At 33.2% G+C, this 24,042-nt stretch overlaps 1 protein-coding gene across 10 annotated transcripts in view; it reads right to left on the bottom strand.

Annotated features, from left to right (window-relative positions):
* LOC126849941 (dystrophin-like) overlaps positions 1–24,042 on the bottom strand; it is a 392,976-nt gene that overhangs the window by 224,973 nt on the left and 143,961 nt on the right. For all 10 annotated transcript variants that reach the window (XM_050592384.1, XM_050592380.1, XM_050592375.1 and 7 more), the window contains 3 exons: positions 18,425–18,636; positions 16,540–16,694; positions 15,783–15,972 (listed from right to left, as the gene is read on the bottom strand). In XM_050592384.1, the coding sequence (XP_050448341.1) occupies positions 15,783–15,972; positions 16,540–16,694; positions 18,425–18,636 (557 nt within the window). The remainder of the gene's footprint in view (positions 1–15,782; positions 15,973–16,539; positions 16,695–18,424; positions 18,637–24,042) is intronic.

Raw genomic sequence — 24,042 nt, 5'->3', positions numbered from 1 at the left:
GTTTGTTACTAACAGGAAAAATTTTTTTTCTAATAAGCAAATTTTTAAATATCCCAGATATATATTATTTGATCGTAAAACTTAATAAAAATTTGGATAGTTGATTAATTACTTAAAATGATTCTAAGATTAAACCTAAATTTATAAAAAAAAAAATTTACTTACAAAATAACATTTTTATTGATAATTTTTTACATTATTTTTAGTTTAATTTTATTTATATATATATATATATATATATATATATATATATATATACGCGCAATATTTTAATACAGTTAAAATTAATGAAAAATATGAAAATATCTGTTGAAAGCTGAATCTGATATTTCATATATTTGAACATCGCACTGCGAATGTTATCGCGAGAATTATCACGCCCGCATTCGCGATTATATCAAGATATAAACATAAATTTTTCATCGTACAATATGCAATCAGCAAACGTGTTATCAACGAAGACTAGGATTCATTCCCATAGATATCACAAATACGCGCTTTGGTAATAGACTCTACGACTGTTACATTGACAAGTTGCTGCGCATTTAGCTTAGCACATTTTTTATCTAGAGTCTCGTGCGATACTGTTTGCAGTCGTTACCAGAAAGAGATGTCTCGTCACAAACATCCAGCTCGCGATGATATTGACGTTCACGTTTCTCACGCGCGTTTCATTAAAACAAAACATACCGACCATTCAATTTCGTTCTTTTATATTCGAGATTATAAAAAACATACATTGCGTAAAAGCAAGTTATAATAAAACATAACTCCATATTACGATATACTACGGAATAAAGTGAAAATCGCATTAAAATTCAATAATAATTAATTAATAATGCGCTCTATTTCAATTTTGTTACATCTCCGATGTAATCTAAATTTCGCGATCTAATCGCAGTAATTTCATGGATATTGATCAATTGCAAAGTAATCTGAAATAATTATTATAAATCACATATTTTATTAATCTTTCCTTTAATCAATGACGAGACATGCCAAAAAATTTTTCTCTGTCGGTGCAGAAATTTTGCTGAATTTTTAAAAAATCACTGCTTTAATAAAATATATAACCGTTGGATAAATATCAAATATGAAAGATTAATTACGCTTTTGTGTTATTTCACCTTTTTTATTCAATTATTTGATCTGGTTTTCGTTTAAATAACTTTTTTCCACATCTGTCATCATGTATGTAATTTGTATTTGACTTTGTCCATGCTATACATATTTTTTATTTTAGAATCATTCACTTTAATATATTAATAATAAGTGTAATTTTTAAATTGAAGACATTTAATTTTCTTAAACGATGCCATTATTGTGCCAGGGACGTTATGAATGTCATGACATAATTCTTTCGTCTTGTCGCTTGGAAGTGACGATATAGATTACCGTAGGACAATTTTTCGAAGTCTCTGAGGATGCCGCAACGAGTAGATGTTTTTCAATTTGGTATCCACTAAGGGCACAACGAGAAAGAGGAGCAAGAGCGGGGAAGCGAGAAGAGCGAGAGTAGAAAAGAAAGAAACGAGTGCCGGATCCTCCACTCGTCGGCAGCAAGATAAACGATGAAAAGGCTTTAAACCTCGCACGAGAGATAAATTAGCTTGTCCGGCAGGTGGCTGGTTTTTAGAAGTTGGCCACGAGGAGGAATTGCGGATGGTAGCTCCCATTTACGGATCGCGATTAAGGGAGAAGCATTCATGCTGCCGCGAAAATTTTACGGACACGATGTCATAAAAACAGACGTCTTGTGGATATGAGCAAAGTATTGGCAAAAAAAATTCGTTAAGTGTCAAAAGTGTCTTGTTCATATACAAGATTTATGTATTCATAATTTTACCTATACGAGTAATTTCGAATAAAAAACATAAAGCAAATTTATTAGATATAGATAAAAGCTTAAACATATAAAAGAGTATAGATATTTTTTCTTAATAAATAAATAAAAATAAAACAGCTAAATATAATTGAAAAATAAAATAATCATCTTTAAGAGTTCAATATTATGTTATTAATTTTATTTGGTACAAAAAATTATTACATAGAAATAATATCTCTAAAGGAAACGATTGGTAGAAATCAGCGAGGGGAATAACGAAGCCTACGATGCCATTAGTTTCGTATCGTCGACAATTGTCGATACCAAAAGAGTCGTCCATTCGATCTGAGATAGCATCTAAAGAGGCAGCGAAAGGTAGACGAAGTTAACGACGTAAGAGGTAGAGAAGAAAGAAAAAGTAGTGAAAAACCTGCTCGGTAGAGAGTGCGAGACTCAATGACAAAGAACCAAAACTTCAGAAATGGCAGCTTTGATATCGAAACAATTAAGTTTATTCTTCTTCCGGTGATCACGCCAGAATGCGCATTTCTTTTATCAGCTGCAGTCTTTAATGACGCAATAAGCGTCTGTTAATTTTCTTAAAAGTTTAAAGTCTCTGCTGTTTCGCGTAATTTAGGATCACGCTTATAATCGATGATAACAACGAAATTTCCCATAAAAATACTTATCACTCATTAAGTTTTATAAAAAAATTAGAGCGTCACCGAAAGGATTATTAAGAATATTGTAGGATAGACTGTCGTGTGTGCATTATTACCTCCAGCTGCCATATTTATTGACAAAATTCTTAAATCACTCCAACAGAATTCGAAGACAAGAAACTGTCAGGATAGTGATGGATGAAAGATTTTAATGAACAAGAGAGAGAGAGAAAAGAACGAAAAAAAAAAAAATAAATAAATTGAACAGTTTGTCTACATCGATAAAAATTAAGAATTTCACCTTATGATTCTTTCATCTTTATTCAAAATTATTTATCAAACTTTAAATATTTTATTATATAATAACAAAATTGTATCTTTAGTGAATTTATATAACTCTTCTTTTTTAGGTAAAGATACTTCTCAATTAAAAATCAAATAATTATATTATATCCCGTATCACATAATCAAAAAATTTATAATTATAATTAAAATAATAATTCTAATATAGAACAGAAAATCAATTAAAAATTTATAAAGAAGTTTAATGTTAGTGATAGCTGTTTTGAGAGGTTTATATCATCTCAAATATTATCGTAAATTATTTTTCTTGTTTTCAACGCCAATGTTGCAAATTTTTTTACAAACTGCCAAAGAATGCAGACTATTTCGGGATAATCGATTAAAGCGCGAAATGCAAGAGATGCCATGCTCGAACGAAGTATTCAAATGTTATGCTAACTCAAATAACTGAAATAGCCCTCGAATATCATAATTTTGTTGGACATAAATCCGGCGCAAGAATGCGTTCAATTAAAGTCAGAAAAATATCTCAATAACATAGTTTGGAAATTTCTTGTGTTCCAAGCAGGCAAAATATATTTCTATTAAAAAAATCCTAATCTGCATGTATTAATTCACAAGATCAAGCAATTCATGCGGTTTGATGATTTTGAGACGCACTGTAGAAAATGCGATATAAAACTTTTATCGAAAAATTATTTCCGCTTGCCGGCACTGTCACACACCCACGTGATCCCCAGAGTTTCCAATAAAGATCTCTCAAAAACGCATTTTCGCAGAGGGAACAGTTATCATAATACATACATAAGTTCGCTATCCGACAGTTTCTTTTTATACATGGCGATTCCTTATTTCAACGAAACGCCGGAAGGGACCAGCATCGCCGACGATGTACTTAATTTTTTGTCTTTGGTGTTTATCTACCGCACCATCCGGCGATGATAGTAACATCCCCTCACAGCGCACTTCCTCTGAGGCAAACTCCTTAATACGAAACATTCTCCACGGTGGAATTTAAATAAAGCGACACGTTTAGTCGAATGCCTAAGGCAAATCTATTGTATTCAGTCCTTCGGCGAATAACTGGAACACATTCTCTATCTTTTAGTCATTTCGTTCAGCGAATAAGCGGAATGACCATTTCATCAGAATAGTTTCGATTAAATTAAGAAAATGGCAAATGTTTAAATATCGAAATATAGCTGCGCTCTCTCTTTTTGATTTTATATTATATATATTAGTAAAATTTATATTTATCAAAAGGTTGTATTTATTTTATATTTGACATGATATTTATATGAAAGCTAAAAGGGACATAAAAGCAAAATGTCGGAAGAAAATTTTATATTGCGAAAGCGAGATATTATTCTGTGCATCAATCTTATACCGTTTAATCGGTAATTCTACGATTGCGAATTGCCTCACTGGCTTGTAAAAGCGAAATATCTCGATCGTTAATTCCACGTAACCGCAGGTGCAGCTTAACGGCGATGGTAAATAGGGAAGTGTCGACAGCTGGCGCGAACCAAGATCCCGCAGGAATTGCACGGAAAATGTATCATGAATTTCGCAAGATATTGTATATTCCACGCAAATCGTTAAAGCGCCACTCTCTGCGCTATGCTTCGCGAATACTTCGTACAGAGAGTTGTTCGCTCGATCTTTTGCTCGTGCGAAAGCGATAATAACGGCAATAACTTGCGCGTCGCGTAAAGCGAGTCATCAGAATTTACGTCTCGATCGTGTGTTTCGCGACGTAAACGGTTGCCTTCGAAGACTGACTCGTCAATATTTGCCATCTTGGTGACGAGGAGAGAAAAAAAAAAAAAATACGAAACATATCCTTCATAAAAATAGTCGTACAGCTGCTACGCAGACCCTTGGGAAGCGTCTGCGTTCATATTCAAGCGGGATGTTCGGATCTTTCTAAGATTCTCCTTATCTCTTGACTGCCATCACATGGAAATCGTCGCGGAATTTCAAAAAATCGACTCCCTGGAGGAATAAGGTTGACCTGCTTTCGTGCCCGAAAAAAGATTTCAATGATCTTTTACAATCGCACTAGATCTCAGTTGATTTAAATTTGCTAGATCTCTTTCGTCTAATATTGTATTACATCATGTGTGTAATTTTTTTAATCGTTCGTGTGTTTATATCTACTCTATCAAATAGAATTTAAATTAAACTTGTACATATAACATACATATTTAAATTATTTGCATTAATTTCTAAATATATGCATATTTTTATTTTCTTACTATTTTAATTTAAATAAAAATAAATAAATCTCTTAATAAAAGAATGCACTCCCAAAATTTTCTTACACGCATAAAATCGTATAAAATTCATAAAAAATATTTAATTATCATAATATTCTTTATCAATCTTGATTAATATTCTTTATCAATCTTTTATCATATTTCGCAAGCAGAGAAGCAGCTTTTATAGATATCCAAAGGAAAGTGAAAATTAGTACAAGCGCATTCTCGGAATTTATTTAACGATAAATCAACTCCGTTACCGGATGGCGTTTTCTCAATCCAACCGCGTCCGTTAATTTTTCTCGGTAGTTGCTGCTGAAATTGTTATCTGGCAGTTTAATACGGTGCTTTCTCTCCTATTCGAAAGTACGTGAGCGTATAAAGTCGGCTTCTGCCGTGGACGTATGGTCTGATAGCGCACAATACAAGGACGCACGATATATAGAATTATCGCGGACATGAGATACTGGTGGGATTATGATGAAAGTACGGGACAATATTATAAAGTTGTCGGTACAAACCGCCAAGCGACGACGACATTTGCACGCGACGTTATCTCTTTGAGTCGCGTGCGTCTCTCGGGGAAAGTACAACCACTTTAGTATCGGAGAATGAATTATCGAATTTGTCAAGCTGCCGAAAAAGACCAGGCAGGTAGATGCGAAAAGATGAAAAAAGGAAGGTGAGAGAATCCTTCAGACCACATCACATCACGCCGCATTAATAAATAATTATGTACGTAACTTTCTTTATGTGATACATACGGTCTGCGCTCGTTGTCTCTCTATAATAACAAATATCATAAGAAGAGAATTTTAAACGCACAACACGGCAAATGCAGATGAAGAGTAACTGATAAACTCCTGAAAACTATCTAAAGTTAAATAGTAAAAAATAATCCGCGTTTCAATGTAATGTGAGGTATTACAAATGTATGAGATTAACGAATTTAAATAAAAGAGAGTGTCTAATTTAATGTCTGAATTTAATAAAAGTAAAAACAAAAATTTTTATTCAACTAAAGAAAAATTATAAAAGTAACTTTCCTTAATTAATATAAAACTTTAGAAAAGAAATTTGACAACCATTCCAACAGCTCTTTCCATTTCGTGATTAACAATGCAGTAAGTTGTAATCATTGAAAAATACGTGACAAAAACGGAATTTAATCAACAAAGTGATTACACGTGATTATTTAAAACCAATCGCGCTGACTGAAAATATTGCCCACATTCTGACGCAAAACGTTTTTGTTTTTTTTTTCTCTCAAATTTCGACGATCGGCTATTATTTATCGTATCGATGTCAGTATAACGAACAGGAAAAACATTGCTTTCCAAATTCGACATGCTTGCCAGAACCGACAATCGACATCAGCGAGCATTATTGGGCGCCGTAAATTCGAGAATTATTGCTCAGTCAAAATTAACGCCTCCACGACACGATATAAACGTAACATAACTGACAACTTAGCGCGCTGCTCGAATATTGGTTGCGATCTCTTGGCATATATTCGCCTAACGAGCGTCGAGGTGAAATAACTCAAATCAACGTCGTAACACAATTTCCGCGATACGGCCGCGGAATAAATCATGAAACTGTACGTTGTTGGAAGAACGGAAACACAATTAACTCAATGAGACGAGATATCGTGTGGGAGCAAAGATACTGGATGACAATGGCAACGTATGTCGCAAAATATCCATTCGTTTGGATTCGATGATAATGATAAACAAAGAACCCGTTTGACAAAAGCGCCAAAAGCTCATTGAAAATAGAATTTTAATGAAGCTGTAATGACAATATGAGATAACCGTTTAAATTTTATGTATCGGGTATTAATTCTTGTCACGCGTCAATTTTTATTCTAAAATTATATTATCGATCATTACGGATGTATAATTTGATTTCTTATATCTAAATCATTGCATTTATTATTATACAAAATCTTTAATAACTCGTGTATCAATCGCCAGAAAACAAACTCCGTATTTGCCGATATTTTTTCCTCGGGCATGCTGTGAGAGATGTAGGTCAGTATCTAATATCTTTGCTACTTGTCGAAAGAGCCGTACAATTAAAACTGCTGCGGTAAACTCGCGTTATATGGAGCGGCAAGATACATTAACGCGATATCGCGACTTTTAAGCCCGATGTCGTCTAATCGATTCCATTGACCTGAATACTACCGCGATGAAAGCGCAATTTTCTTATCTCGTTCGCAACATTGCATCGTCTGAAGGGACGAAAGATATCTCGAATTCCTCGAAGCTTTATATTAATCGCAACTAATGTTCTCGTTCATTGTAAATTATGCGTTCAAATATAAAGATATTTTCGAGAGAAATCTTATAATCCTAAATAAATCAGTGGCTTATTAATAATTAAAAATAAAGTAATTCTCGCACATAATAATATTTCGTAATCACATTATTTTCAGTTTAATAAATTATACGGATTGCAATATCTTATATGACTTCGTGATAAAGTAATAATAAATTAAAGTAATAAAATAATAATTTTTTGTTTTAAATATTTCTCTGAGGACTTTATAAAACACTTTATAAAAATCTTGCAAAAAAACTTTACACGGATAGATAAATCAAATGACAAAGTTTTATCTTAAAAAAACTATTGATTTTTTTCTAAAGACTTTTTGAAAATAATTTTAATACACGCTTTACATTTTACACAATAATGTCGATTTTTTAACCAAGTTGAAAGTTTAATTTTTGCTTTTAAAATATTAATAAGTATTAATTTTATTAATATTAAAATTTAAAATAAATTTAAGTCGTTTACCTGACGTTCAATTGACAAAAGATAAGGCAATTTATAAGCCGCGCTTACCACAGAAGTCTTGGGGGATGCAACCGAGGGTTGCACACTAGGATATCGTAGAAAAGACTTCTCACGCAACTTATGAAGTAATGTATCGATAACAGCTAAGCTCGAGAAAATCGTACCAGCAACTAGCCGGGAAAATTCCGCAATTCCGTTGTCGGTACAAAGGAAGTTCCGGTCATACCAAGAAGCAACTCCCAAACCAAAGCGAATCCTCTGTATTACCGACTACAGAATCGTAAGGGTGGATGGGAAACTGTCGCCCTCTGCGTGAACTTAGAGCGCATGCGCGTACCATTTCGATCGAAAACAACCCTCGTATCAAATTGTAACTCTGCGAGTTACGGGGATGGTCGCGGCGGATAAATAAGTAAGTTGTTCTATTTATAAAAATTGGAAATAGCTGAGAAAACGGAAATAAAGATTTCTAAACATTTATTAAATATATGAAGTTAATCACATTTAAATAAATTAATGCAAAACAAAATGTAATGAAAATAAACTTTCTCGCCTCCTTCTTTTTCTCTCCTTACGTAATAATAAAATATTTACGAGATGTTCTAGTTTCCCCTCTATCTCCTTTGAACAAAATTTCTAATAATTAAAGATATATTTAACATTAATGAAATTAAAATTAAATAAAGCCCTTTTAAAATATATATACTATTTAACATAATAATAAATTTTATTGCCAAGACTATATCACGAACTCTTCTCATTTTATCAGAAGGAAATATGAAATATATTATTTCTTGAACACGAAAGCTAAAAAAATTTTTATGAAAATTAATGAGAGAATTAAGGGATCGATTAACAAATGTTTAGGTGCTCAGAATTTAGAGTAATTTCGTGAAAGACAGAAGAAAATATTGATAAACAAAAAAATTACCGTTTATAAAGTCTTGCTCTTTAGGAGAGATCTGACAAGGAAGATCACTCTCTAGTAAAAGCACGTTCGTTTTATATCCGCTTTTTACGATGCTTTATTCTCTCTTTTTCTCTATTCCTCTTTTTTGTCAAAGTTTCTTTACGGTTCTTCTTCTAATCTTTACAGCTTCTGCTTTTTATTTTCACTACATTTGGGAGCACATGACAGCGTATCTTTTGTAACAACGGATGATTTAAATCACCTTTCCGCATTGAGTACCGCCCTGATTAGCATGTCGCGAGCAAAACCCCTGCGTTGAAAAAAAAAAGAACACTGCTTTGTGCGCGGAAGCATAAAAAAAAGACAGGCCAATGAACGCGCCCCCTAAGCTGTCGTCAGCTGTTTGATGATTTTATCGTGAGCACGTATCGGCTGTGTCATGCAATTATTGAGGAAAATATCCTTCGAATAATTTATAATAGTGATAGCAGCTCTATAAATCGATATTGAACACGAAAAGAAAAGAAAATTTAAAGAAATACTTTAAAATTAAGTTATGCACAAACTCATACAGAGCAGTTAAATTTCACACTTATATATAAATATCTTAATTCCAATTATTATCCTCACAAAGCAACAGACATCATTATTCAACTGGGACATACTTGTTTTCGCACACAAGCGCGCAACAAGAGACGCGAGAAATATTTAGGACATGTTGGCTGATATTTCCAAATGAAATTCCAAGCCAGGGCAAGTCCAGAGAAGGCATGCAAGCGGCACACTTGCGAGCACGTGTGCATGTGAATTTATTGTAAATTTTCTCCGCACTGTCTCTCCCGCCGCAACAACGACGAAATGCAACGCGCGAAAACAGCAACGTTTCCGTTGCTGTGCTCCGAGCCGAGTCTCGAAAAGCGCCATAACAGAATAATGGCTATTAAAAGGGGAATATTATCGTCGCGGGGCGCTCAGCCGGCCGACGGTGGAGGCGTTTTATCGATCGTTCGGCTACGTTCGGCGCGATGAAGCGAGAAAGGGAAAGTGGCTGGCTCGGTTTGCCCATTCTTCCGCGTTTCCGTGACCTTCGAGAACATCGTCGTTTCGCCAATTGCGACTTCATCCGTAAAGCTTTAACACTCTTTCGACAAACTTTGACTATTACGCGTCTAGTACGCGAAAGATAATTGCAATCCGCGCGCAATTACGTCGAGCTAAAGTTACAATCGAAGTCAAATCTGATTTCGAGTCTCTCTCTCTCTCTCTCTAAAGGAATAAAATTTCGTTTAATTATATCACAAAAAAAATATAAATTCAATGTATATATTCTTCGATAATTCAGCTGTAATTCTAAACAAGCGCGATTAATTAATAGTCGGGAAAAAATTAAGGGCAAAAAGAATGATAAAGAGAAAAAAGCTATTTTTCTTATAAAACGTTCAAATATTCATCAATAGGAGGAGTAAAAGCTGGAAAATTAATTACAAAAAGAGATTAATAAAATCTGTAATTGTTATACACGTCGAATAAAAATATAATTAAATAAATCCTTTGCAATAACGCGAAACAAATTGTTCGCACAAAATATTCTATTATTGTCTCAATATTTGTAAAATCAACACATTTTGTTTTAATACAACCTACTAGATGCCACTGATTCAGTCTTGCCTATCAAATATTTCATTTTATCTCTTTCGTCAGCGCTCGAAAATCGACGCCGGATCATCGATAAATCACTGTGCGTCTAATGATCCAAGTGCGAAGGAGGGATTGACCCACAGCAGGGAATGTCGCACATGAAGTGCATATGACCCTATGATAAAAAAAAAAAAGAGCCACCAAGTGAAATTGCATTAAAGCGGATTAGCTACGGCAGGGTTGATTTAACGAAGCAGAGCGTGCCGTGTTTACCATGAATATGAGAAAGGGCTGTGCTCTCTTTGTTCATCCAAAGGCGAAACATAAGTCCGAGTCACGTAAGCGACTCCCCGGCGACTTGCCGATCGATGGCTCTCTACTTTCCGTGTAAACGGTTCCTAAGGGCAGTGGAATCCCAGTGTGACGCACAGAATGACGAGAAATTCGAAATGAAGTTTTGAGTTACGCAATAGAATATTCCCTTATTTTTGAGTGAAGTGAATTTATTCGAGATCTCGGTGAAAATAAAAGAGATTAAAAACATGAGACACTGCAATGTGTCTTGCAATTTATAAACCGTTAATTTATGTATATATATATATATATGGCGTGTTTCATTCGAGTTTTCATCCGATATATTTTTTTGATATTACACAATATTAAGAAATTTGAAACTTGCAAATTTTAGGCAAATAAAAAATTTTATCTTTCTCATAAAATCAATTCATGTACATTTAATAAAAGCGTGTTAAAAGCAAATTGTAAAGCTTTGTTTCATGACATTATAAAAAAAAACTAAAATTTTCTTTTAAAAAATACAAATAAAATTTTCTTTATATATAAAAAAAAAAAATAATTATAAAAGTAGATTATAATTGTAATAGATGTGCTGAAAAATTGAAAATATTATTATACTTGGAACAAAGAAACTTTTGAAGGACTATTGTAAAAAGTGTAATTAGAGAGTTAAGTAATATTTCAAGACTCAGCTGTCGGTACAGAAATAATTTCGTGGAACGATATAATAATAAAGGACGTAAGCCGTAAGTTGAAGGCAACAAATTCAAATAATCATGCTGTTTTTGGCAACGATATTATAAATTCCGGCAGACGTGCGCTCTCGAAAGATGAGAGGTATGCAGATACACATAGTACACGTATGAATTATATCCGACTGCGAGATAGGTGGGTCAATAATTCATTAGTTGAATCGTAAACTGGCATTTGTAAACTGCAATATAGAACCAGGTCGTTATTGAAACTGGAGTTTGTAATTATAAACTATCGTACTCAAGAAATATTGATGGTGCAATAGTTCAACCGCAAACATGCGCGATGCATTGACCTTATGTAATACTCTTTGAAGAATTATATTGTACCTAACGGATGTGCAGAAGAATAGTACACGATATTCATCATATGTCGAATCAGAACAAACGCAAGCAACGTTAATCGACTCGATTAAAATATAACATTTCAACTAAAAATATATAACATTTCGACTAAAAATACATCTAATAGAAGGATATATATTTCAAAATTATATTCTCTGCAATCGTTATATTCAATAAAAATATTCAAACCGTATAAGCGTTAGTAAGTTAATAACAATTGCAAATTTTAATTCACAAGGCAGACTCGAATAATCTCCATCGCGAATTTATTTAAACGTGTAATCGCTTCTAGATAGCTCGTTAGCTTTTGTACAAACTGCAAACGACATTTGAAGCTCATCTCCGATTTGCTCGCCGCGAGAGCAATGAACCTATAAAGCAATGAAAAGAGCTTTACAATCGCGGAAAAGACGTTCCATTTGTTCGCTGCTCGATTTCCATATCTACCGTCGCATGTAAATAAGCGACTTAAATAAGAGCTCTGCCCGTAGTCGATCGATTGTTTCACTCGACTCGATTTAATATCTATCTTTAAGGATCGCGTTTCGTGAACAATGAAATAATCCCGCGATCTCGAAATAAATCGCCGCTACATAGACACGAAAAACTCCGAAATTGTGTCAACGAGGTACAAAGGGTTTAGCGAAAGATAAAATGAACGCTCGACGAAGTTAATTAGTCTCAAGTGTCAGATGGTACGATCGGCATAGTTCCCGCATGAAAATGCGATGCGTTGGGAAAAAAAAAGTTGCGCGTGACATAAAGCTCGTCGTATCACGAGAGAAGTGACAACACGGATTTTTCGCAATAGCCTCCACGATAACATTAGCGTGACGTCAAGTGTACGATAAAAAAAAATATGTAAGCTTAAAATTAATAATTCTCATTTTCATTACAATTGACGACTGTTCTAAATCAAAAAGAGAAAATATGAGACTCTAGCATTTATTAAATATGACAGCCAATACAAAAAGTAATATAAAAAAAATATAATCAAACGACACGATGAAAATATTTGAACGTAATTATATTCAAAGCACAAATTGTGTGATTAATCACTTTTGGCCGTTTCATGAGATGAACTATCGAATAGCAGATATTGCATAATACTCTAACTACTTGTGATGAACATAATAGATCGCATAACGAATTCCAAATCAGTTATCATATGGCTTATCAAATATAACCACTGTTTCCAGATTGCTGTTAATTACAATTATAAATTATTCTCGCGCCATTTATTGGACGCACACGATGTATGAGTATCTATATTGTATGTTATGCGTGTTTGAACAGAATATTAATCATCATTTTCATATATAAGAGGGCGAGATTCTCATATAATCTCATAATGTTATCAAAACTTTTTTTTTCAAAATTCTATGTGTGCCGAATACATTGAACAACGTTGCAGATATTACACTAAGTGATTAAAGATTAAAAAAAAGAAAAAAGAAAAAAGCCGTTATTGATCACTATTAACAGTATTAAATCGTCAATCATTTCGATGATGAATGAAAGATCTCCTCCTTATTAATTAAACGATCAGTAAATTATTCAAATATTTGTAGAATACGTCTCTATAAACTCGGCAATCGATATAAGACCTCAGATTAAATAATATACTTTTTCCACGTGAATATTTGATGTAAAAATGATCTGAACTAAGCTTTGTGCGATGATTATGTAAGGAGAAACCTATAATTTGCTTAATAATAGTACATGTCTCGAATATGCAATATTCTTTGATAAAGTGCAACGTGTATATCAACGATATTTTGAATAATGAAATGCGATATACATCGTATAATGATACGGCCATAATAATAATACCATAATAACTTTCTCGATGCCATTGGCTAAAATAAATTTTCCTTTAGAGAATATAATGGAAATAAAAATTCACAAATAAAAATTTAGAAGAAACTTTTAGATAATTTGTGGAATAGAAATAATAGTAGAAAAAGCTAGACATTTTCATCGTAAATTTTATTTATTTCAAATAGCGACGCTTCTCCCGATATCTCTCTCTGCAAAAATGCAAAAAACTAAGTCTTGTGATAAATGGCATATCGTTTGCTCATAAATATTACACACACTCGATCAAAGTCTCCAGCTTGATGGTATCGCGCATGTTTCTGTCAAATAATAAGTGTTGTCTAGACGAGCAAATAGATAACAAACGTTGTACGATGTAAACAAACATGGTTGGTCGATACACGAATTACGAAATAAAAAAATATAACATGATTATAACGTTGCAGCCATGTTTGCGCAAGGTACTTGTAATTAAATACTAAAGATGAATCAACTTATCTTTAGTAGCGAGATACAGTAAATTGGTCACGTAATGTCAGTTAACATCCATGAATATTCATCAATTATAATGTCTAATATAATTATAGACGATCGGCGCGGGGATGGGCTTACGTTTTATAATCCTATTTGCATTTCTCTCTCGTATAAAAAATTCGCATAGAACATCGCATAGAAAAATTCTGATAAAATTATGCAAAATTCTCCACAAGAATTAAATAAACATTACAATCACATGATACAATCGCGAGATATTTATTCCCTATTTTGTACGAGAGAGCACCATCTCATACATTCTACACTCGTTGCAACGTACAGAATGATCGCTTGCAAATTAATGAAAGGACCAGCGGCCGTGAGAAAAAAATCGCTAACGCGGCGGCAAAAAGCGTCGGGAGTCGCGTGAAAAGCAAGCGATTCAAATGCAAAATTAAAAGCTAACTAAATCACGGGAGAGCACGCGAGAGCAGTGACTGCCCAGTTGCGCGGGCGAGAAATTTTACCGGGTGCGTCAGCATCCGGCGAAAAACAACCGAAATAATACGCGCGTGTATACGGCCGAAAGCTTAAATCTTCGGATGCGAAATCTGTATAATCGCGTATAAAGCGGCTAAACACGTTTCGTGCATAAAGACTGATGGTCCGCGTTATATCGATACACGATATCGAGCTCCTTCTTTTTTTAATGGATACGTCGATACGGCTCGCGCCGATTGACCCGGCACCTTCGACACGCTTTTATGGCAATCAGTCAAAAAGTTGTAAAACCAACTGTATCGAACGACGCGCGACGCAGAGAGGTCTGAAATCGACGTAATGGACACTATATCACACGCCTGGCTCAGATCGTATTAAACTCCAGACCGGTCTCACATGTCCCGTGCACATCGATAGTAATAATTTTTACTCTCTACCATGAGTACTTGACAAAATACGCGTCGTGATAAAACTTGCTCGGCAATTGTTAAAAAAATTTATAAGTATCGAAAAAGAGTTTAAAATTAAATTGTTTAATAACAAAAACAAAAACATACTCTCAGAATTCATGGCATAAAAATTATAATAAACTGTCATAAAAATTATAATAAACTGTCAATAAAAATAATCAATATGCCTTTAAATGTCATCTTGTTTTTAACGGTCGATTTAGAGTCTATTCGAAAATTAAGGTCGTCGATTCATCAGCCTGATAATGCTTCGCAAAGTTCTCTTTAGAACGCGCAACATGTGAGAACATATGTGACTTTCTAGACGCGATTATACGGTTAAACGCAACAAGTAAACAGAAGCATTAAGGAAACTTTGTCTCGAAAGAGAGAGAGAGATAGAGAGAATATAATTTTCGCGCTATTAAATCGGCAACATGCATATAAGAATACTGTGATGAATTCTTCATACGCATAAAAATATTAAGTATAAATAGTCGCGAAAGATAATTAATAGTGATATAACGACAGCCACATAGATATGAGTAGCTATTGATATAGATTAAAGAGAAAGTTACGCTGTACTTCTAAAGACATTTCAATTCGAAAAATTTATAATGTTAGATGATCTTTCGGTAACAATTAAAACGATTTGCGGTTACATTGAATCGAGGCGGAACACTTACTTTACCAGGGAACCATGTCGGAACTTGTCGCGAAATTTGCGTGAACGTGACAATCTTACCTTAAGCTGATGTTGCGGTCGTCTGAGCGCGCCCTGGTCTCGTCGTCCGCCTAGTCGATCGGCTTCCGCTTCCAATCCCTCCATCGAGGATTCCGCTTCGCTCAACCAGGCCAAGAACTTGTCGAGAGACCGGTCGAAGTTGTGAAGCGAGTTCATCGCGGAGTGTAGGAGCTTTCCCCGATTGATGATGCTAGAAACGGATCGGTCGATATAGTATTACATCCGTGATCTGCAGTTTGATTCGAAGCAAAGTTTCTTAGCTCGAGGCTTTATAAACGCGAGTGCAAGCACGCGCGATATGCTAATGCGCTCCGCAAAGCTGTCTTAGTAACTGCATTATTTTCTTTCGACTACAAATACTCTGTTAAAGTCCATCTTTTTTTATATTAAATTTTTCGATTGTCTTTCATGTAGAATTTTATCATTTTAATATCACATATTTTAGTAATTAAAAAAAAAAATTATAAATTCAAAATTTAAAAAATTACAATAAATAAACTAAAGAATGAAAATTTATCTACTTGTTTATACATTTCTTCGTTTTCATCCAAAAAATTAATTTTCATTCAGAAAAATTAATTATATATATATATATAAATTATTATATTTTTACCTAATCAATATTAGTGAAAAAAAGTTTAAATTTTATACTAAATTCATAAAATATCAATAAAATCAGAATCATCGTTCGAGAAAAATGCTTGAAGAGATTGCTGGAAATTTTCACAAAAAAAAAAAAGAAATTATGAATACTCACCTCGTGTTCAGATTATTGTATCTCTGATTAATTGTCTCCGTCATTTTCTTCACACGTGTAGTATCGTCCTGCTGATAAACAGCTATCAGCTTCTGAGTGAGCTGATTAAAAAGTTCAATGTGGTGCTTATACTGATGCAGCTCGGCGTGGAACGACTGTAAGAAAAAGAAAGGGAACGAAATCGTAAAATCGAAGAGGGTGAGCCAGCGGGCGAAAAAAGGAAACTTATCTAACTCCGGCTTCGTATCGAGTTAGAAGAAGCCGTGCCTCTCTTTTGCACTTGAGCCTTGATAAGTCGGCAAAGTTAAATCTTTGCAGGTTCGACTAAAGTTTTACGCCGATATACCGTATGGGGTAACTTCTCTCGGGATATCCGATAGGCACTGATTGGTCCCAATCAAAGTTGCAAAGCGCATCGAGAGATAGAAAACTCCCGTATAAATAATGTGCATTTTTGAAGCAGACGAATAACGAAAAAAACAAACGCGAAAACAATTAAAAGAAATTCTCATAAAGGTATAATATTAATCGAATACGTTATCCCTTCGAAGCAATAAAGTAAGTATTAAGTTAAATTATGCTTTCATCTCAAAGCTCACTCAGAAGACACGTCAAGTTCGGAAAAAGAACACAAACGAATGCATTACATTCAAAGGAGACGCGGCTACGAAAATAAATTATTCCATGAATATCTCATTTGGCTCTTTTGAATCTAAACAGACCTCTTCGCGCGTGATGTGCTTTGCTGGCTGGGATCTCGTTGATTGAGACGTTGGAAAAACTCCCCGTTCCTCCCCCTCTCAGCGATTCATTTTTTTTCTCAGGCCACGTTTATACTCTCGTATGCAAAGTGGGAGAGAATTACTAAAAAGGGCTTATTACCGGGCAGATAGATTCCGAAGCGCTCGCTCTCTTTAATTCTGCTTACAAATGGGAAAAGTTCGCGGCTTTGGAAAACATTTGCACCCGCAAACTTTCGATATATATTCAGTGCTTGCGTATATAGGCATACTACATAATAATATGAGAAGATTTTGCATTTTTGAAACGCTCCTACATTCTTTGTAGTAAATGCTGGCGTAATTGCATATAATAAAATATAATTTAGCATATAATTTTCTTATAAAATATATATATATATATATATATATATATATATATATATATAATTTTTTTGTAAACTTTATTCATTTATTTATTCTCGTTCATTTATTTATATATCAAAAGAGGATTATAATTCATATTCTTTTTCGCCGACGTACAACAAAATAATATCGGTAGTAGACACATCTCATTCAATACCAGTGTCATTTCTGATATGCGAGATGAAAAATCGAAATCTCTCACCGTAAAGACAACATAAAATAAGCCGCGCAGTATAGAAGCAACAATAAACAAATACGTAGCGTGAAAAAAGAGTAAACTTCGAAAAACTGGAATTTCCATTAAAAAATCAAAATTCCATTTAAACTATGACACAATCAGAAATATTGTTTACAATTGACATCTCTCAAACTGTATATATTCTTCTTATAACACTTTGATGCAATGACGATAATACGATATTCCACAATCCATCGATTTTTTTAATGCGTTTCAATCAAATAATCCATCGATACTACTTATATAACAATACTTTGTGATTATATAAATTTATCAATTTTCAAAACAAAAATTAAATTCGAAAATGATTTAACACTTTCAATAATTTAAGCAGACTAAATAGGTAAAGCAATTAACACGTATTCGTACAGCATACACTACCTCGTTTTTCATCTCACTATCCACTAAAGATACTTCTCACGCGCGGTACTAAAAACTCACCAGCTAGAAGAGCTAACGCGGTTATTCGCGCAAAGACGAGAAAGAAGAGAGTTCGACGTACCTTTTGTTCCCTGAGCTGCGCTTCGAGTACGTCGGCGGTGTGCCCTACAGCTCGCATTCTCTCGAGTCGAGTTTCCATTCGCGCTAGCCAGACTTCCACCTCGTTCCTCTTCGCCTCGTATCGCTGACTGTCTCCCAGCATCATGTCCAGCTGCGTCTTCCTTTGCATGACTTTTGAATTGGTCTCGTCCCAATGTTCCCTCAGCTTTGTGACTGTAACATTAAAACCAAACACAAATAACGAGATGAGAATATATGTTACCGAAATATACAAGTATTCTGCCTTGTGAGAATGAAATGTCAATTCAAAATACTTTAGAACAAGATACCAACTTCAATTTTTTTTTTTTAAATCACAATTTTCGATGTCGACGAGAGAAAGGGACTTTTTCTTTTAAATTATAAATAATACATAATTAAATTATAAATAAAACATAATTAATAAAAATAAATTGAAATTAATACAATTAAAGATACATTATATGATTAAGCTTTCTGAAATGTTGACACGGATAACTTGGTATGCTAATTCAAAAACACTTTCTGCACTAAAAAAAAAGCATTGAATTGTTCAAACAAGTCAAATTGCTAAGCAGTGAAACAATTTTTAATATCATAAAATATTTTAATGCTATTATATTTGTGTATATGTAATATATTGTATTTTCTTCCTTCGTCTTACACACACGCGCACACACTTTGTGACAATACTTTGCCCAAAATTGATGTAAAATGAGAGATATCACAAAAATAGCAATATTATTATTTTTTAATGTTTAAAAAACGCTCATTATTATTTTTTATAAAATTTCAGTTCTTATCCCATTATGCCTTTCGTAAATTCTCTAAAACTGAGAGGATGTTGAAATTCGAGGATATCAGTTGGAAACAATCCAAATGGCAAGTTAAACTGCACAGCTAAAAAAAAAAAAAAAACAAGCAACAAAAAATGGGGAATAATTCAATATCTGCATCAACAAAAGTCGCACGCGTGAACATCATGTCCGCGTACCTTTAAGAATGCACCTTATATGCGCAATGTTGCGAGAGCGCATGTCATCAAACAGCATGGACACTAAAATGGAAAATGGAATACTGATAGATATATACATATATATATATATCCCATTTTATAAAATAAAACTGCAATAGTTCTGTTAATCTGATATACATATACATATATGATTTCCAAACACACACTACAATATTATATTAATAAAAAAATTGATTGACACAAAGTTAAAGCATGATAGGCACGATAGCTAGAATAAAAAAAAAATAATATTGATTTCGTCAAAGTTATACCTTTTGGCTTTTTTTTTTTTTTTTTTTCAATTAAGCATAAAATATTTGCTTTGAATATAAAATGAAAAGCTGTAGAGAGCAAAGAGGAGAAGATAGAGATTTTACTAAACATATTCTCTTAATATATCACAGTTATTTCTTAGCTTGTACATTTTTAATTTAAACAGTCAAAAAATATTGTGAAAGCTACAATCTTAAAAATAAAAGTTAATGTTTTCTTCATTTCTGAAAACTTGCAGAGTTTTCGTCATCTATCTCCGATTAAACCAACTGAATTTTTTTCATTTTCCTCAACACTAACTAATTCAACATTAATTAATTCAATGTTATAAAATAATATAATTATAACTTGTTTAATAATAATATATTAATTGGATGAATGTGAAGAGACAATATTATCTGTAAGTTGAATGTGTATACGCAAAACTTGGACGATCACTCGAGGAGAAAATAAACGTTGCGTCATCTCGTAAGTTGATATAATCCGAAAATTCGTGCGTGATCGCGCAATATAGTGAATTTCAGAGGAATATAAGATGCCCTCGTGTCTCGGGACTTCGTTAAAGTGCTTTAAGCTATCGCTCTGCTCCAAAAGCTATACTCAGTGGATACATCTCTCTATCCTATGTCTATCTAATATTAATGCAAGAGATGTAAGCGACTCGTTGCCGTTATCATATCTACCCTACACTCGCAATTTATAATAATATGACCTCCTTTCATGTAATATATTATATATTCCTGCACTGTTTAATTTTTACAATTCTGGCAAATAAAGTTTTCATGTTATTCATATGTTTTATAATAAAAACTTTCAACTGAATACAAAAATAATAAAATTAACAAGTAATAATTTAATGATTGTTTTCCAATATGAACCCAACAATTTCGCTAAAGTTATTGTTTTTTAACACCCTTAATTCAAAGAGAACGTCAATTGCGCTTTACACATTCGGGAAATTTTCACGTATTATTGAAAAGCTAATTAAAATAAATAACGTAATATGATAATAAAAACAAGCACATAACACATGTTAAAATGTCTAAAATGTTCGTGATAAAGATAAAAAAAAATTGCGCTTCAATAAAAAGCAGTAAACTGTAACAAATAACAGTAAACTCGCTGCTGAACCCCACGGGAACAATTTGCATCGCAAAGGGTTCGCCATCTTACATATTCATGTGCTTACTGTATTAATAGTTTCCACTATTCCTAGAGTTCTAACTGCCCCACGTACGTTTGACATACCGCGTCATCCATTATTCAAATAAATAAATGGCGCACGATATACAAACCCAATAATTCATTCATGACAAATGTCATCGCATAATTAGAAAAGGGCGTGATAAATAAAAATTAGAGAGAATGGAAGATCCACGCGTATATGCCGACCTTTCAAAAAAACTCGACTCCATCACCCCCATTCCCTAAAGAAGTTCGTGCGAAAAACGAGGGTATTGTCTGCGTTCCCTCAATGACTTTCAACGAACTTATTATGAGAGCAATTCGCCCTCATCAACCCCTATGCACTTCGACCTCCGCACCAAAGCCGCTCTTAAAATGTACTTTTCTGCCTGCAAGCAAATTACAAGTATAGAGATATACAGTCTAGAGGAATTTAAAAGCGACACTTGCTCTGATAATTTTGTCTAATTCCATTCTAAAGGTAATGTGAGCTTTAACTAATTCTCGATCTCGTTCGCATCAGAGAGAAAATTCGTAAATTTATTAAAATTCAATTATGAAAGCAAGAACCTTCCATAATTAATAATTAATGTTCTACATTTTTTGCGTTAAAATTTTAAATCACTTGAAAAATGATTCTTTTATATTTCATAATTATCTTTTATATTTCACTTTATACACTGAAAAAAAAAAGCTTATAAACATATATCTTGTTAACCAGCTCGAGTATGTCGTTTCAAAATGTATCCAATAACTTTCTAGTGAAGAATCAGTGAAATTCAATCACTGTATCTAAATTTACCTGTGAAACGATAAATTGCCTTAGAGTAACCGTAACACGAAACTAGCGAGCGGTATATCACCTCTCGCTAGATAGCTCTATGAGAGAGATATTGGAAGAATAATATATGCAGTATCATGACACCTGCAATGAGTTATCGGGTACACCTGAGTCTTCCAGCAATCTCCACCGTAGCAAACCCACATGGACATGTTGCGTTAACTAGTACTAGATTATGCAGTCGTATACATATATGCAAAGCTGACGAGCGCATATTCATGAAAAAGTTGCCAGAAACGCATTGCCTACGAGATTATTAAAATTCACAATATCAGTGAGAGATTTGAGAAATTAAAGACTAAAAGATATTTCTTATTTAATCGATTCATTAATAAATTGTAAAGTTCCAAACTGCACTTTGCCTCGAGTTCATAAATAGAACGCGAGCACAATTTAAAGCTTGAAAAGATCTGGATTAAAACTCATTTCATTATTGGTATTTAATAAAACATTTTGCAAATTGAGAAAACTTATACAATATTTCTAAAAATGTCCCCGTTCGTTCTCAATCGACTCAATCGACGAAATATGTACTTGACTTAATTTATATAATAAAGCAGATATTGATTTAATGTAAGAGAATATTTTTCAATACTTAAGTAATAGAGATGAAACGTTTATCAAATATATAGATTTATCTTCTTCTCGTAACTCTCTTATTTCATGACGCTTAATCACCATTAAATTGTGATGAATAGTTAAATGCATTCAAATGATATTCTTATAACATGATAAAATGAGCAATGCGATATTTCATCTCTTATAATGAAATTTCCATTGTATAAATCCATTATAGTAACTGTAATAATAAAGAAAATCTATTCTATTAATTGTATATGTATTCTTAAATGATTAATACAGTCTCTGTAAATAGAATTATTCATTGAATATCTTTCTATTTAATAATATCAGTGAAAGAACGTGTCTAAGTTATAAATAACAGTTAATAAAAATTTCCATTATATTATTCGTCGCCATTACAATTGCGTAATTAATTCACGTTTATTAGAGTTTCAAATATCTTCTTAATCTATACGACAATGTTAAACGCCGTCGAAAATGCTAATATTACCGACAAATCGAAACGCGGATCATCGCGACAGCAGATGCCGTACTGAATAACGCTCAACTCCCCGTAAACTTCGTTAACTTGACTTCTCCAAAGATTTCTACGGAGCCTTGCAAGTGGATTATGTTCGAACGCGGTCCGACGAAGTTAGTTGAAAGTTACACGCTTTGTTCATTGTTGTTCCTCACGGTAGTTTGAAGCCGCGCGGTATTTCGATCTCGAAACAAATAAAGATAGAGTTGTTCTCAGCTAACGAAAGATAGCTAGCTAATTTACGGCAGCGAGTTAATTTAATCCGTATCTGAATTTAATAAGCTGGCGCGTGAAAATGCTTCGATCCATTGTCAGATTTTGGAGAGAGAATATAATGTTTGTCACAAAAATAATTTTAGAAAAATATTGATTTATCGAGACTTTTATATGAAATTTCGTCGACTGTATTAAAAAAAATATATATATATATAGAGAGAGAAATGAAAGAGAGTTCTGTCCTGTTCTATATAAATTATAAAATATATAAAACTTTTTAATAAATGTTAATGTATACGCGTGCTATTAAAAATTTTTTTTTACAATACGATATCACAAAACGTCAACTATATAAAAATACTCTCCATCTTTTCCCATACAAGTTAAGTAGAAATTACAAACCACTTTACAGTCTTACTCATGCATCAATGAGAGATTAGAAAAGCCGAAAACTTTTAACGTTAAAATTCAAACGCGCTCTGGCAAGTTTTTTTCGGTTTACTTGCTGCCGTGGGGGAAATTTCAACTAAACTCTCGAGAGAGATTTTGCGGTAACGATCGAAGCAAAGTCCTGCATACATAATTATATACTACTAAATACATTATAGGAATTTCCAAAAATTCCGAAATATTATTCTAAAGATAAATTAACAAAAATATCAAAATACTCGATTATAATAAGAACATCAAAATTATTTTTCATAAAAAGTCAAAAATTTATACAAAAAAGAATACATTGCATTTATGCGACGAGCATTTATAAAAGACAATATATAGAAGGAAATACAAATATGACAATTACTGAGAGATAATTAAAACCCAATGTAATATATAATACTGTATAATTCATCATTAAATTTCAATCATGGTAATATTAGCTTTAATCATCGAAACATTACAAAGGGATTATAAACCGCATGTGTAATTATCTACTTCCGATCAATATACTGGATTGTATACAGAAATATC

The sequence above is a fragment of the Cataglyphis hispanica genome, chromosome 5, assembly GCF_021464435.1.
Source record: "Cataglyphis hispanica isolate Lineage 1 chromosome 5, ULB_Chis1_1.0, whole genome shotgun sequence".
NCBI classification, from domain to species: Eukaryota; Metazoa; Arthropoda; class Insecta; order Hymenoptera; family Formicidae; genus Cataglyphis; species Cataglyphis hispanica.
Note: the sequence above shows the minus strand (reverse complement) of the source record. Positions and strands in the feature narration are given on the sequence as shown.